The sequence below is a fragment of the Schistocerca gregaria genome, chromosome 3 (genome assembly GCF_023897955.1).
Source record: "Schistocerca gregaria isolate iqSchGreg1 chromosome 3, iqSchGreg1.2, whole genome shotgun sequence".
In the NCBI taxonomy this organism is placed as follows: Eukaryota; Metazoa; Arthropoda; class Insecta; order Orthoptera; family Acrididae; genus Schistocerca; species Schistocerca gregaria.
Window position 1 is genome coordinate 842,200,930 of NC_064922.1, and position 18,126 is coordinate 842,219,055.

Here is an 18,126-nt window from a genome sequence, read left to right on the forward strand (position 1 = left end):
TGGTGAGGAAGGCGACGATGCTGGATCGCGGCTGCCGACGGCGCTGAGACTAAAGGAAGACGGTGCGTCATCGCGGAGCTGCGCTGATCTGCGAGACAGCTGCCGGCTGCGCCGAGCGGTCAACGGTGCCTTGCTGCCCCCCCCCCCCCCCCCCCCCCTGGAGCTATTGCAGTAGGCGATTCCTGTGGCGGTACTCGACGCTACAGCTGCTGCTGCTGCCTTCAATACGTCGCGACGCGTCGCATCACGATTGCTGGTACACCGCGACGACATCATTCGTCGAAATCAAGCATTTAAGTTAAGTCAAAGACTTTTAAAATATTTATTAACTGCTGCTAACAAACTAAAAGATATGGAAAGTAGTGTACATTTCAGAAGGGAACCTGTCTCTGACCAAGAATCCTCAGGATCAGGAATTGAGTTTAATGAGGATGGTTCCATTAATCCATCAAATATTGAACTAGAACGTAATTTGTCACCAGTAAATTATGACTTTAATTTAAATGAGAGTGCAGGGATGCAATCAATAAGTGAAATAGAAGTCAAAAGGGAGCCAGTAGAGTTGCTAACTTTGTCAGGTAGTGAAACTGAGCTCAATATATCTCCAGCTCAGTCAAGTCAAGAGATACAAAGTATCAAGGTAGAAGCTCCGGATTGGATGCAAATACTGTTTGCCAAACTCGAATCAAACCAAAATAAAATTGAGGCTAAAATTGAAAATAGTAATAAAGAACTAAAAGAAGAACTGCAATCAAAATGGAATAGTTTGAATTATAAGATAGATGCTATTCATCATGACATTCAAGTAAAAGTAGGGCAACAGTTAACTAAAATGCATAATACTTTCAAATGTGAAATAGATCAAATTCAAAAAAATTATCAAGAGGCAGATGAACTTTTGGAAGTGAGGTTGTCCGAAAGATTGAGCAACGAGTCCAAACTTTGCTCTGACAAAGTTAAAGAGGTACAAATTAAAGTAGATACTTGTCAGAAAAACATTGAGAAAGTAAAAGAAACCTGTACCGAAATTCGTGGTGCAGTGGAACAAAGATGTTCTGCCAGGATAGAAGCAGTAGAGTCACAAGTAGAGGAATTAAATACTAACATTGCTAACCTAGAAAATAGAGTAACCTCTGTTAATTCTAGTCATTCTACTGTACAGCATGTGACTTCAGTTGACGCCGCTTTTATAGGGTGTCGACAGTTTTTGCGCTTTGATCCTGATAAGTACATTCACCCTCTTGAATTTTGGAATGACTTTGAGGATGTTCTCCCCAACACTTGGTCAGAAAGAGAAAAAATTTCATTTATAAGAAGTCATTTGTCAGGTGATGCTTTGCGATGGTCAGCGTGTGTAATGATCAAATGTAAAACTTTATCTGAATTTAAGTCTGCATTTCTCAACGAATACTGGTCACATAACAAACAAAATGATGTGTTAAGGGAATTCTGGAGTGGTAAGAAGTTTTTCCCAGGGCGTGAATCAGTAAAGGATTTCGCTAGGAAGTGGGTTTCAAGGCTGTCACATTTGACAGAAAAGATGAAGCCAGATATGATCATTATGGGTTTAGAAGGTAAGCTGCCGTGGTACTGGCAGAAGAGGATCATTTCCGCCCCTAGAGATAATATAGACAAATTTATTGAATATCTGGAAAGAGTGGAAAGAGTAGCTGCTGCTGAGGAGCAGGTGCAGCAGAATAACAAATCTTCTAACAATCACGTACAAAATAATGGAAACGTGAACGTTAGAAATATGGAAGTTAGGCACACCAAAACAAACTATCGAAACCAAAGCCGTGGCAGAGGAAGAGGGGGTAGATACTTACCACGCTTTCGTAACAACTACTATGACGAAAGTGGAGAAGTAAATACTATGCCATTAAGACAAGAAGGGAGTCATGATGCTACTATGTCTAGTGGTGTCACAGATGAACACAACAGGCCGCGTGTGGGAAACTAAATCCCGTCCATGAGGAAACTGGCGCTCACCAGGCGGTAACAGTAACACAGCCAGTAACGGAAACACAGACAATCAGCCAACATACACAGACAGACAACATGGATGACGAAATAAATACAGATAATACCAGTGATGTGTTAAGCCACTCTCACAAAATAGTGGATAGTATTTTGGATACACTAGAAAAATGGGTCAAGGAAGAACAGGAACTCAAGGTAGATAATGGGGAAGAAATAGATAATGGGTTTGAGTCTGATGGGAATAATGATGAAGTAAAAGCTTACATCTTCGATGAAAATGGCAATCTAAAAGCTGAAGTAGAAGTAGCAGAAGTAGAATCAGTACTGCAAAACTTTAGAGAGGAGGAAATGATGAATGAAGGGGGTAGAAATAGTAACGAGGTGAAACAATCTAGTAGCTGTGTAAACGTGCCACAAATGGTTGAAGGTGACGACATTCTTATGAACAGCAATATTGCGCAGGGACGCAGTTGCTCAGAGGTAGAGGATAGTTTGGCTGATGTGCAGCAAACAAAAGTAGAAAAAGTCGTCAGATGCTTCGATTTAAAGTTAGTGGACAGATTAGAGAAAGCAGCTAAGATTATAGAGCATGATGAGCCCCAGGATGTAAATGTAAATGTAATTGCAACTGATCAGAATTACTTTAGCTGGAAGAACATAGAACGAGATTTATTAGACGAGGTGTGTGAGCAACCTGTTCAATGTAAAATAACTCACCCTGTTATCAAAGTAAACATATCAGGAGTCACTGTGCGTTGTCTGCTTGACAGTGGCAGTGAAGCAAGTGCTTTATCACAAACATTTTTTGACACCATACCCAATAAAGAGAAGTTAACAGTTATGAAAGTAAGTGGCTTAAAGATTATAGGTGCTACTGGAAAAGTCTCTAGACCAGTTCAACACGAAGCTTTGATACCCATTGGTATAAATGACGTAGTAATAGATCATCCTTGTTTGATTGTGCTAGGCTTAAGTGTTGATATGTTGATTGGTACTGATTTCTTATCAAAGAACCAGGGAAAGATCAATTTTGATCAGAACTACTTAATTTTAACTTTACCTGACTCTAAAGTGATAAGAGAGTCTTTTATAGGAAGTCATATAGGCGGTAGTAATGAAACTTGGGAACTGCCTATTAGAGTAATAAAGAATAAAGGATACTTGCAGGAAAATTTGGTTTTCAGTGAGAATGAGGAAAGTGCTAAGGTTGAAGAGAGACATATCCTAAAGAAATTTAAAATTAACAGTAATTAATTACTGTAGGGAGTCTGCCACTCTTTGGCGGATACACGGTTTGGCGTACCGTGCAGTCCCAGCTGGGTGAAACTTTATTTCCTTTTCAAGTTTCATTCCCTTCTTCTGGTCTATCATAACAGGTAAGAATCACATATGTCTTCATGTTGTATATATGCTATTAGGTTTTAAGTATTCTTAGTAAGGATCTACCTAGTGAATGGCAAAACAAAAGTCTGAGTACCAATAAGAGGCAAACATGGCTAAAATAAATAAATTAAAATATTTCATGTAATTGTAAAGGGTTAGAAACTACAACTAAGAGAGACACTTTGCAGTATACGAAGTACGGTATGAATATGAATAATCCATGAGATTATGCAGAAGGTAGTATGTTGCTAGAAATAAGGTTGTCTGAAGGAAAACAGCGTAAGAAGGTAATGCTCATAGAGGCAAGCAATGGCGTTTTAGAATTAAATAAATGGAGATGTGTGGAAGTGGTGTGAGGATCGCACCAAATATATAGAAACAGGACGTCAATAGGCTGACAAAAGGAAAAGGGAGAAAGAAGTGGAGAAATGAAGTATTTTGAATCTGGAAGAAAAGGGAGAAAATGAATAAGGTGAAGAAGTGAAGTAAGTAAATTGAAGTAAATGATGTAGGATTAAAGAATAATTCCCTCACGTCTCGTGAAATGGTGAAAAACGCTAAATCTTGCTTGAGGCAAATAAATAGTTAAACAGACAACAGAAACACACAAATATTGGAAAATGCAGAAATTTGGAATCGGTATACTGAAAATAACTAATTTCTTTAGTAATTCATACAATAAAGCAAAGTGCTGGTCAGCAAATGACTTCTTTGATGAACTAATCCATACGATAATTAAGCCAGAGTACATTAAAACTAAAAGGTTACTCAATTTTCTAAGTTGAAGCAAGATCTTAATATATTAATTTGCTAAAAGAATTTTCACTATTTAGGAACCTAAAAGATTATTTATGAAAGAAGAAAGTAGGAGCTATTGTATCAGATACGACTTAGTGCTAAATGTCTTTCTGACAACTTCACAATTAGTAAAATAGTGCCAGAATATAAACTATAAAATGTACTTTGTCCTACCTTAGATATAAGTTGAAAACAGAAACTTAGACTGTATTGTCTGTTTCTCAGGGACATGCAGGCTGCATGAATGACTGACAACAAGCGGTAGGGAGATTGGAAGTAGAGACGCAAACCACAGTGAATACAATTTCCTCCCACAATTTTGTCAATCAGTGAAATTAAATGAGTGTTACAATAGGACACCCACCACAGTGCCGAGTATTATAGTAAAAGAAAAATGAGTGCGTTGCAGTGATAAAAGTCGTGTGTATTTTCTTTTTCAGGAAGAGACTGATTTTAAAGAAAAAAAAAATAACTATTTTGTAACCATTGAAAAATTTATATTTCCATGTAAATGTATGTAAATAATTTGTGAATGTCTTCTGTACTAGGTTTTCTATGTGTATATGAGTATGGTTATTTTGTGTATGTAGTAATAAGGAATTTCCTAAGAAGAAGCAACTTAAGTTGAAAGAGGTATACTAAAGTAATCCATCGCTTGTTTGTTCTTTTAGAAATTTAATTTTGTTCAAAAATAGATTTTCACGAAAATTAAAAAGGGGGTGATGAAGCAAAGCAAGCGCTGTATCATGTATAAGATACAGAGGCGAGCGAGTGCACGGGACTTACCCTAGTTCACTGCTAGTAGCGTCACGTCATCGTAACGCGCCTGCATATAGTATTGCACCACATTTAACATAAAAGTAAAAATTAAGATTTGTGTGTAAAACTTTGTTAAAGTATAGTTCTATGTAATAATGTTTCAGGTAACAAATCTTAATGTTATAAAATTAGTAGTTTACGTAAAATTCACGTTTTGAAAGAAAAATAGGAGGCGCTAAATAATGACGCTAGGAAGCCAAAATTTGGTGAGAAGGTGCAGTAAGAAGTCATTAATGAGTGGTGCTGGTTTCCAAAACCATAAAACTAAAATTGACTCCAGAATCCGCGTTTTTCGGAAAAATCAGAGGCGCGAAATAATAGAGCTACAATATTGAAAATTGGTAGGATGCTTCAGTTCACCCTAATAATAATAATGGAAATACCACAATCAGTTACCTCTTCTAGTTTTTTAGTAATTTAGTAAAAACTACTTTTGTGAGTAAAATGTACATAAGCATTATAGATTAAGTACTTTAAATTTTAATGATAAAACAAATTCTTTAAGACCAATGATCAGATAGGACAATTAACAAAGCTACACCAAGTTTTAGTCTTGTAGCATAATTAACAGCTGATACAAGTCTTGATAAAGCTATGGTTCAGAGGTAACAATCTACCGTTAGTTCCATTGTAAAAATTCTAGAGAGTAAAGTTTTAATTTTAGCGGGCTGAGATTTTCTACGTGCTTCTGTACTGCTCAGATGTATGTATACAAAAATTGAGAAGTTTGTAAAGCTATTATTAAATGTGATATTTAAGATTATGTGCCTGAGATAGCGATCATTTGGAGGTTGCAGGCATCTGCATAGGAACGGAAAGAACAGATGCTCTCTTGGCGGTACGCGCCGGAGCTATATAAAAAGAGCGGCAGAGGCAGTATTAAGCTCACTCCGCATTAGACCAACGCCTAGTCCACGCGAGCTTAACGTCCGATCGCGCCTCGCCTCGGGTGACGTCATAGCGGGCTGTGACATGCGCGTACTTAGCAATGTAAACGGACATTGAAAATCGCGAGGACTGTACACCGTCCTGGATCGTTTAGACTTCGGTAACAAACTGTTATTGTGCCGTCCGTGTGAAGTATAATTCCGCGTGGCAAGTGGTGACTAACTCCACTTTTAAGGCGAGCATTAATCTTTTTTTTTAACATTATTGCGAACTATTAATAGAGCACCGTTAGTTAGAGTAATGAACTATTCGGGAGGAACTTGCTGTAGAAGTCGCCTCTGAACTATTAAACGATTGGCTGAATTAACAATATTTAATGTCTTTAGCATTTTCAGAAGTTTCGAGTAATTTGTGTGAGCCTTTAAGATAATAAAATCTTGTTTGGAACTTTAAATTTTATTGAAGCAGCCCTAATCCCGTGAAGAACTATGGATATTTTTCGTTTAGCTGGGCTGTACAGGAATGTGGCCGTGCAGACTGGGAACTAAGGTCAGTAAGTTTCCCTTCGCTTTCTGACTGGCCACCAAATTAGTTGCCAGGCTCGCGTGATTTAAGGTGGCAATGTTCAACTTTCATTCAACATTAAACAACGACTTCTTCGCCGTCCCACATATGTTGCATCGGCAATAGTCTGTTACGTGAAATGAACATTCAAACAACTCATTCGACAACTTCTTCGCCGCCCCACAGAATGAGACACGTAATCGGCCAGATGTTAAAGAAAAAATCTGATCCCAACAACTATTACACGTTACTGTCACAAACGATCTTGGTTCTACAGGTGCACACAAGTATCCAGGTTAAAAGCTATACTCTGTTTACAAATCAAGGTACATTACTTCTGAAAGAGGTTGTTTCTTTTTTTCTGGACAAATACAGTGACAGTTATTGTAGGAATGTGTATTATCAGCCCACGATGCAACCTCGGGATAAAATTACTGCATTTTGAAAGTGCTTCGGCTAAGGAACATAGTATGTTTGCGATTTCATCACACCGCCCCCAACAAGAGAATTCTATAGTATTTGTAGCGCATTATGCCTTAATACCATATCAGAGGTTCTGCGATATATCCACTGAGTTATAGGCGATGACTGATTGAGATGGAACACAAACAGTAGTAGTAGATGATGTAGTGATTGAGGTCATAAGAAGAAAAATTTACAGTGGATTCCCAGATATCTAGTGTTATACGCTATCCGCTGGAAATGATGTCCATGATTTGGAATCAGGTCTTTCCATTCAAGCACATACCTGTGTTGGATCACACCCACAAGTGAATCATATTTCTGGCACTTCCTCGAACCTGTCTGCTACACTAAAATTACAACCTGGTTTTAGACACTCCCTACGCATCTTGCAGCCACACCCATTTCTGCAGCTTCGCACGTGTGATTGTTCCATTTTAAGTCGGAACTGAGCAGAAGTCGGAGAAAGACATATCCACCACCTTCTGCAACCCGTGTAGAAACAGAACAATCTGAGTTACTGCAACAGGAACATGTTTTGACCATCAATGGAAATGCACACATTGTGGTTCGTCTCCAACCTAGATACAGGCACTACAGATCCGCGTTCAATCAAATCTATCACTCCAACAGGCTATCATCGTTATTCTCTACCCCCAAACAGAGAAAAATTACGAACTATAAAAGCTAAAAAAAATTGTTCAAATGGCTCTGAGCACTCTGGGGCTTAACTTGTGAGGTCATCAGTCCCCTAGAACTTACAACTACTTAAACCTAACTAACCTAAGGACATCACACACAGCCATGCCCGAGGCAGGATTCGAACCTGCGACCGTAGCTGTCGCGCGGTTCCGGACTGTGGCGCCTAGAACCACTCGGCTGGCGATAAAAGCTCATTTGATATAGAACACACCTAGGCGCCATTGCTCGGATGAAGATGCAAAGCTGAGGTGTGGCCCAGCGCGGAAAAAGTGATTTCATAATGCTTCCCCAGAATAGCCCAGCATGCAGCCCTCCAAGCATTCCTAATGGTATACTTTGTCCGTCACCGAATTTACACCTCAAACTGCTGCTACTGCTCCCAGTGTAGGCTCGATCTATTAAATATACAGGCACCGCAGAGGCCACTTTAAAGCTTGACCACCTTTACTCTAAGCGAATGATCATATTCCACAGACCTTACTAACTCGCAAAAGACGTTCCCTCTGGTCCTGCTTAGTTGTTTCAAACACTGTTTTCTAACACACTTTTGTACAATGCCAAACATTTCCTTTTTTGTGCCATGACTTCGAGACCTGTGTCAGGTTCTAAACTGACATTAAGAAGTTCTCATCCACGGCCTTTCGCAGGAAACTAGACGTTGCACGGTGACATCATTTTCTTATGGCGAATAGCATAACATGCAATACATCAGCTGATTGTAAATAAAAGACAGTTACAACATAAGCAAACTGGAAGAGTTTTACGGCATTGGCATAGGCTTCCAAACTACAGTCCGAAGGTGATTCACAAGCTCTACATTTAGACTCCTCTCTCACGCTGACAGAATAGATGATAGCTCTGCGCTCCCTTTGGACTGATTCCTCATATTGCACTTATGTACGTGAACTGTTTCGCTGCTAGTAACCCCCAGAAGTTGTCATCCATAAACAATACTTATTCCCCAACTCAAAAAAGCACTGTCAGTCAATCATAATGTGGTAACCAACAGCGCACCAATGCACAGATGGGGTGGAAAAGACACCACTGATGTACTGTAATAATTTTACAGCAGCTCCAACACGGCCAATGATGTGACAGCATGTCTCCCCTAGTTTCAATGTCATAGCGAAACCACACCTTCTCTACTTTGTGAGTAGCATTGCGAATGCAGATAGATGACTCCTCAGAACATCCATTCAGTGTTAATTCTCGAACACATAAATCATCAAAGTATACCAGACAGCACTCTTACATATTTCTAACACCTCGAGCATAGTGCCTAATTTACGGTCTTCCTCTCTGCGTATGAGAGTCACAGAGCATTCGCACTGTCTTAGGGTAAAATTAGAGAGTGAAAGACCTTCCGCACACTGTCATTGACCAACCCACCCTGCAGTACCGTTACCGAATTAATCTGCATCCGATCAGAAGAACACCGCTACACTCCCTGTCCAAGTGCACGAGATTGCTCGAGATGCAACAATGTCGAGGAGCTTAGCACTCCTTATTCATGTATAGTAATAGATTTCAAAGTGCCATTATGTAATAGCAGACAGTTAAGAAGAAGAAGAAGAAGAAGAAGAAAAGATTAATTTTTATATGCGATGGAGCTCCAGACGGATGGAGTTCGACGCATTTTTACGTAAATCAACCAAGCTATAAACCCTAAAGTATTGTTCTAGAGTCTAGGATCGGTACCTGGAAGGTATTGGTAAGAGAGCCTATAATGTTAGATCGCATGCGTTTCTGACCTATCAGACGAATGGAATGTAGCGTTGTTAATATTCCATGTGAGAAATATACTTCACTCGCATGACATACATCCTTCTTTCCCGTTTCTCTACGATAAACTATGTTATCGAATCGTAAAACGAAAAACAAACTACTTCCGTAAAACACTTGCTCTGCATTATACAAGCACAATATAGCTTTGCAGAGACGTAAAGTGTCCACTGTGCACATCCGATCATGGTTCAGAAATTATACAATGCCTGCGTGAGGTCTATATAAAATGATAGATAGTAGCGGGAGATACATCCTACAAGGAAACATATAAATGCATAGCAGCAGCATCTGACCTGAAAATTACAAGTCACTCCGTCACTAACTCTGTATACAGCACATCAGGCAAACGTGTACACGGGGATTGCAGTGCCTCACAAACTCCTATCGCTAACTTAGTTATGACGCTGAAGTCTCGACTTTACACCCAAGATGCGATGGGGGGCATCACATAAATCAAAGTTCGTTTAAAGGAATGTGTCAAGTTTCATCAGATACAATGACCAACAGGTTTACCATTAATGATCGCAAGTAGACAGTGCTTTAAACCACATACATAAAATGTGGCTGTATACGAGTAGAACACAGGCTATGTCACGCAACCTATGCATCCGGACAGAACATCGGAAAACAACCAACCTGCAGCAACTTCCCCTTCTCTAGACTGCATCAGTCAACCATTAAATCGTACCTCGTTACAGCTCCATCTCAATTCATCACCCCATCCATTCTCTGTTATCCTTTAATGCAGATGGAAGTAAGTTTAGAGATGAATGGTTCACTGTCCTCCCGAAAACCATAAAATACAGTAGTCTACTAGCGTGTATCACTGGTATCTCAACAGACATACAGTATAATACTGCCTCAATGGGAAAAAATTGACTCCCTCCCTGATTCCCTTCATTTTGATGTTGACATTTAAGTTAGAGGAGGTAGCCCAATTTACCTTCTTCGCACCAAAATTCAAACTTACCGCCAATATCCGCCATCTTGGATAACAGTACTTGCGTCATCAGCTGACGTCATGGCCGCCATCTTGGATGACATCATGCGCTGTTGCCAAGTCTACACGTCGCCACCTTGGATGTCGTCTTCGCGGCCATCTTGGATGTATCTATCAACAATGCTGAGTGTCCCAGAATGCAGGTTGCCTCAATACTCTCAATTTCTGCTTACAGCTTCCCTCCTGTACACCTGCACCAACATTCCTTGTATCTCTGTGGCAGTCTTCCACAATTTGTAGCAGAACTTGATGTTTACACATTGCTCCTTTCCACTGTGACAATTCCTCTGACACTAACTACGTTCAACTGGTCGTAGTCTGTTTACACAGCCCGTCACATGCAGTGCATGCCATGTATCGATTCTCTTCAAATCTCTGAAGACCGATGCACATGCACGCATACATGCGCCAAGTTGCCATTCAAATATGACACCATTCACCGAACTTTTTAGACACACCACGTATACTGTAAGCACTAAGGGTCCTATCACGCTCCCTTGGGTAGTCCAGAAATTAGTTTTACATCTGTCAATTTTTCTCCAATAAGAGGGACGTGTTGAGTCCTATCTACAAGGAAGTGTTGAATCCACCCGCAAACTTGGTCCGATACAATATGATCCGTTGTCTAATCGCTTTGGATCTCATAGAGGAACAGAGCGAGCTGTTTTTCCCAGTATCTCTATTTGCAGGATCCATATTGAGTCTATAGAGGAGATTTTGGTTCTCCAAAAACGTCATAATTCTTGAGCATAAAACTTGTTCCATAATTCTACACTAGAGTGATGCCAACGATTTAGGTCTATAATGACGTACATCTATCCTACGACCCTTCTTGAAAACGAGAATGACTTGCCCGTCTTTTCCGAATGATCTGCGCTTTTTTCCAGACAGTAGGTACCCTTCGTTGCTCCAGCGAACTACGATAAATTGTTGCTAGAAGCGGAGCAAGTTCTTCCACATAATCTTTGTTGAATCTTGCAGCTATATCATCTGGTTCTGATGCATTTCCACTACTAAGCGATTGTAATTGCTTTCCTATTCCGTGAGTGGTTATCTCAGTGTCTGCCATTTGGACGTTCGTACGATGATTGTCGTCACAGGCCGTATCACGATCTTCCGCGGTGAAACAATTTCGGAAGACCGAATTCAGTATTTCGACCTTTCTCTGTTATCTTCCGTTTAGGTGCTATAATGGGAACTGAATGATTGACTTAAGCTGTCACTGCTCCGAAAAAATGCGCTGCACCTTGAAGTAATAATCGCGTGGTATATGCTTGGGGACTCTTCAAGCGCCCATTGTCTGATTGGTTGGTTGTTTAATTTGGGGGAGGAGACCAAACATGGAGGTCATCGGCGCCATCGGCTTAGGGAAGGATGGGGAAGGAAGTCGGCCGTGGCCTATCAAAGGAACCATCCCTGCATTTGCCTGAAGCAATTTAGGGAAATCACAGAAAACCTAAATCAGGTTGGCCAGACGCGGGTTTGAACCGTCGTTATCCCGAAAGCGAGTCCAGTGTGCTAACCACTGCGTTACCTCGGTCAATCCGACACTGTTCCATGCAGCTGTATCGTACGATACACTTGGAGAGAAACTTCAGGTCATCTAATGTGCCTAAAGAAAATTGTTTTATGTAAATGAAGCAATGCTACATCCGCCTCTGTAGTTAGTTTATCAATAAAACCTTTAGTGCTTATGTAAAAACATTGAAATATCAGTTTTGGCATTTAAGCATGTTCTCCACTCTGCACTCTTTCTCATTCGATCTTGATGAAACTATTCCATAAAATAAGACAATTTTTCACATCTTAGAATCTGGTATCACGCCGGCCGGGGTGGCCGAGCGGTTCTAGGCGCTACAGTCTGGAACCGTGTGACCGTTACGGTCGCAGGTTCGAATCATGCCTCGGGCATGGATGTGTTAGTTAGGTTTAAGTAGTTCTAAGTTCTAGGGGACTGATGACCTCAGAAGTTAAGTCCCATAGTGCTCAGAGCCATTAGAACCATTTGAATCTAATATCACAGCTTGATAATTAACCGGCTTTCTTTTCGCTGTCGTCTGCAGTTACTTCGAAATTAAGTAAAACACAGCGCATATTTTGAAAAGTTTGCGGTTAAAAATTTAGTCGCTGGTCAGTTATATCGGGTGCATATTAGGTCATACAATGCTGCGTGCCAGATGCAGCTAACATATCGAGCAGGTGTGAACAAAGTTCCTGGGTCTACTTGTTAATAGCGATCTAAACTGGTCCTTATATATTCCTTCATCTACATCTACATCTACATGATTACTCTGCAATTCACATTTAAGTGCTTGGCAGAGGGTTCATCGAACCACAATCATACTATCTCTCTACCATTCCACACCCGTAGAGCGCGCGGGAAAAACGAACACGTAAACCTTTCTGTTCGAGCTATGATTACTCTTATTTTATTTTGATGTTCATTCCTACCTATGTAGGTTGACCTCAACTAAATATTTTCGCATTCGGAAGAGGAAGTTAGTGACTGAAATTTTGTAAATAGATCTCGCCGCGACGAAAAACGTCTTTGCTTTAATGACTTCCATCCCAACTCGCGTGTCATATCTGCCACACTCTCTCCCCTATTACGTGATAATACAAAACGAGCTGCCGTTTTTGCACACCCTTTCGATGTCCTCCGTCAATCCCATCTGGTAAGGATCCAACACCGCGCGGCAATATTCTAACAGAGGACGAACGAGTGTAGTGTAAGCTGTCTCTTTAGTGGGCTTGTTGCATCTTCTAAGTGTCCTGCCAATGAAACGCAACCTTTCGCTCGCCTTCCCCACAATATTATCTATGTGGTCTTTCCAACTGAAGTTGTTCGTAATTTTAACACCCAGGTACTTTGTTGAATTGACAGCCTTTAGAACTGTACTATTTATCGAGTAATCGAAGTCCAACGGATTTCTTTTGGAACTCATGTGGATCACCTCACACTTTTCGTTATTTAGCGTCAACTGCCACCTGCCATACCATACAGCAATTTTCTAAATCGCTTTGCAAGTGATACTGATCTTCAGATGACCTTGTTGTTGTTGTTGTTGTCTTCAGTCCTGAAACTGGTTTGATGCAGCTCTCCATGCTACTCTATCCTGTGCAAGCTTCTTCATCTCCCAGTACCTACCGCAACCTTCATCCTTCTGAACCTGTTTTGTGTATTCATCTCTTGGTCTCCCTTTACAATTTTTACCCTCCACGCTGCCCTCCAATACGAAAATGGTGATCCCTTGATGCCTCAGAACATGTCCTACCAACCGATCCCTTCTTCTGGTCAAGTTGTGCCACAAACTTCTCTTCTCCCCAATCCGATTCAATACTTCCTCATTAGTTATGTGATCTACCCATCTGATCTTCAGCATTCTTCTGTAGCACCACATTTCGAAATCTTCTATTCTCTTCTTGTCCAAACTATTTATCGTCCATGACTCACTTCCATACATGGCTACACTCCATACAAATACTTTTAGAAATGACTTCCTGACACTTAAATCTATACTCGACGTTAACAAATTTATCTTCTTCAGAAACGCTTTCCTTGCCATTGCCAGTCTACATTTTATATCCTCTCTACTTCGACCATCATCAGTTATTTTGCTCCCCAAATAGCAAAACTCCTTTACTACTTTAAGTGTCTCATTTCCTAATCTAATTCCCTCAGCATCACCCGACTTAATTCGACTACATTCCATTATCCCCGTTTTGTGGAATTATATTCTGGGGAAACTAGCCAATGGCAAACAAAATCCTGATAGCCCAGAAAAGAGTCATTAGGATGCTGTGTGGTGTCAGGAAACTGTTCCAAGAGCTGAGGATACTGACAACAGTATCACAGTATATTTTTTTCTCTCGTGTGTTTCTTGTGTAGAAACCATTCCCTTTTTGAAATGAACAGCATGTATCATAACTATGACACTAGGGTAAAAAATGATCTACATCTTGAACAAAAGAATCTAAGTATGGTACAAAAAGGAGTACACTACTCTAGTACAAAAATATTTAATGCTCTCTCTCAGATAATAAAAATTTCAGTTACTGATCCGCCTACTTTTAAAGATCGACTTAAACAATAAGTTCTAAGTAAAACCATTTACTCACTGGACGAATTTATGTATGAGAATATGTGAACTGATTTTGATCTAGTGTAAGTCTGTTCAATGTAATTTGTAACTTTGTACAAAAATCAATTACTGTAAACATTTTTTCTATGTAATATATTATTCATTGTACAAACTATTATTATAAACAAATGTCTCAAATCTACGTAAATGACACGTTCTACATCCAAGCGATTTATCGGTAATGGGTCTACAGAACTCGAATGAAATAAATAAATAAATTATACTGTAGGTGTCGTTTAAGAAGAAAATTTTCGAAATTACAACTCTAAGTGGTTGAAATAGTTAGTGGATGAACGTTATTTTTTTTTTTTTAAACATTGTTATTAGGGCAGTTTTGAATCTAGGCCTACGAAAATTCGATTTCTCAGTTAGAAATAAGTAATACGTGTTACAGCATTTCTGGAAATTTAATCCTATGAGGGTGAAATAGTAGGTGAACGCTTTTTTTAATATATCATTATTGAAGAACTACTATAGTATTTTTAAAGCTGCATCTATGAACAATGGCATTTGACTTCTCGGTTACAAATAAAAAAATACGTTTTCATTGTCTTTCAAAAGTGAACACGTAAGGAGACGAAATGGGGAATGAGATATTTTATGAAAATATTTTATTATGAAACCATTTATAAAGTTAAATTTATGAATATTTTAAATTTGGTTTCTCAGTCAGAAATAAAAAATAGATAGCATTTTTTTTGAAATTCAACCACTAGGGGGATAAAATAGTGGGTGAAAGATTTTTTGGAAAATAAATAATTATTAAAGAACTACTAAAGGATTTTTAAGACTACATCTATGACAATTGGTATTTGACTTCTCGGTTAGAAATAGAAAAATTCTTTTTTCAGTGTTTCTGGAAATTCAATCCCTAAGATGTGCAATAGTGGATGAAAATTTTTAAGAATATATTTCGTTATATTAAAAAAAAATTAAGCTAAATTTATGAAAATTTTTATTTCACTTCTCGGGTACAGACAAAGAAATATCACCGCAAGAACGCAAAAGGCATGATTAACAATAACTGTGGACTTTAGCTAGCTGAGTCACTTTGTGGTCAGAAGTGCATTCGGGAAAGACTATGCTTATATGGCCTTCATTAGCGTGAAAAGCTTGGAAGGTGTTGCAGTTAGTTAACAATATAAAAAATCTGTTAAACTATAATAAAACATCTCTGCAAGTCATACAGTCTACGCGAGCGAAGCAGCGGGCGCTAGTACGTAATATATTTGCAAATTGTCTGTGACTAAGTTGCCAGCGACGCGCCATATGCGTGATTAGTATTGCCGCTTGCTGAGACTTGCTCGTCGCAGTGCTACCGTGGATACGCTAGTGCCGTGCGGATAACCGTCACGTCGCGAAACTTTTGTTGCAACGTGTCGTATCGCGTATCACATCGTGGCAGTGAGAACTGCTCCTTACAAAGCGCTCTTAGTTTAAACGGGCAGCGACTGGAATGTGGTGGTCTTTTTCGTGCTTATAGTCTGACGTTGATGACATCAACGTCAACGGAGCGTTAAAAACAACTCTTCCTTTTCCCGTACCGTATGTAGAAGACACGTATGAAGGCGATCTAAGAAACAAATAAAAATAAAATATTGTGATTTGCTGACGAGTCATATTTTGTGAAATAATATTTTGTTGGTAAGTTTCTGCATTTGCTGTTCTTTGTATTGGGCGATTTTCCGGTGTTTAAAGACGAAATTTTCTATCCACATTACCTGCGACTATTACGTGTCAGATACAGTTGCATATGCTTCGTTTTGTCCTTTAATAATGATGGTATTTACGTGATGATCGTTAATTTACTTTTGATAGCAATGTTACAGTTTCTTTCCCTGTTTGGCTTTGTAGTCTATGTGTGCCTGTTTGTGTGTACATCATCAATCTTATACGTTCTTAAGAATTTTAGTGCATTATCCGTTATAAGACATGAAAGCGAAAATTATGCAGGTTATGAATAACTGAAATGAGCAACACTTTCGTACATTTTCCGCGAAAATGTAAACTGTATGTCGTACAAAAATGATGAAAGACGGACGTAAAGTACAGTATAGGAATGCCAGACAATCGAATTTTGATCTTCTGATCTAAATAATAAAGTAGACAAGGATTTGAGCTCTGGGTAAGGTATGGCCTGGATATTGAAAGGCCGTCACAAAAAACTAAAATTCATATAAAAGGGACTTACGTACATGTTTTCGTCGCGTGAACTGTTAATATTTCCGCGCGGTCAGAACAGATGAATGTCGCAGGGCGTCAGAAATAAGCACGAAACGGGCCGCAATACAAGTTATTATGGCGGAAGGAAATGGGGAGAACGAAAAGCCGTTTCCCCATAGCAATCTGCCTCGTAAGAATGGAGAAATCGAAGGAGAGGTGGAAAGTGAAGAAGAAGAGAATCCTATTAAACTAGACCTAGGTTTAGGTAACGAACATAAAGTCGACAAAAGAGCTGTTTCGGAACAAGTTCGAGGGACAGAACATCATTCATCCACAACAGGTTGAGTGTGTCTTCTATCACCAAGATTTATTTTATTTTGTTTCCGAATTAATCACCAATATCGCGCAATGTTTTAACCACTCCACAAACATTTAGTTTAGTGAAGAGTGTGTTAAGAAATAATGAAAAGCTTAAGACAGGAGCTGTCTAATCTTTATTAGGAACCCCCACGAAGGTTTAGTATTGTATTAATATACCGTTCTAAATGCTTTCAGGTTCTAGCGACACGCCAAAGAGAGAGGAAAATCCATTTTCGTTCAAGCACTTCTTGAAAAGAGACAGCGGAAGTACCAGTTACCAGAACACAGGAGCTAGACCGAAGATTTATAGAACAACTCCACCAAATAACTTTGAAGATAGAGGCCAAGAGGGGGTTTCGACAGAAAGAGATTCAATATCGTATAATAGAAATGCGTCATCAAGAAGCGTTGGTAATCCTGAGCTGTCATCAGTTTTACCTGACTTTGTTCAGGATCATTTGATCATGGAGCAATGTTATCTTAACCACAGCAGTAACATAAGTTCACCACACATTACTGCTAATCTAGAGAGCTTTCCAGATTTTACATTCAAGAATACTTCACCAAGAGAGTCAATAATATCTGATAGTGCAGGCAGAGAACAGAGAGAATGGGAAGAACCAAAGACTAATGAATCCAGTTTGGTGTCAGACATTCAGTGTGACCTGACTGGTATACCAGAACAGGCAAAATCCAGAATTTGTACGGTGCCTCTAGATTTGCCCAATTTTAGCCGGAATTCAGTGAATGGCACAAGTCGACCCCTAGTTCCTGGTGGTGTGTTACCATTTGATTTACCTCTCGTTGGAGAAGCAAGTGGCGATTCATCTGTAGCAGCAGATTCATTATCTACTAGAAATGGTGCATCAGTTGCTGAAGTGGGTGTATCTAAAAGTTTACCAGACTTTCTTTCTGATGGTCCTATTCACAGTGGTAGGCATAATGATACAGAAGCTTCAGATAATTTGACATCTGAGTTTTCAAGAAACAGTATTTCAACTCCACATACACCTGAAGGACAGCTGCAGAGGGTAAGTTGCTTCAGACAAAACTTTTAATTGACAATAAAACAAATAAACT

General features: G+C 39.5%; 1 protein-coding gene across 1 annotated transcript in view; it reads left to right on the plus strand.

Annotated features, from left to right (window-relative positions):
- LOC126355619 (uncharacterized) overlaps nt 1–18,126 on the plus strand; it is a gene marked incomplete at its 5' end in the record, with an annotated part of 138,679 nt that overhangs the window by 62,538 nt on the left and 58,015 nt on the right. The window contains one exon of the mRNA XM_050005982.1: nt 17,242–18,077. Within this exon, the coding sequence (XP_049861939.1) occupies nt 17,242–18,077 (836 nt within the window). The remainder of the gene's footprint in view (nt 1–17,241; nt 18,078–18,126) is intronic.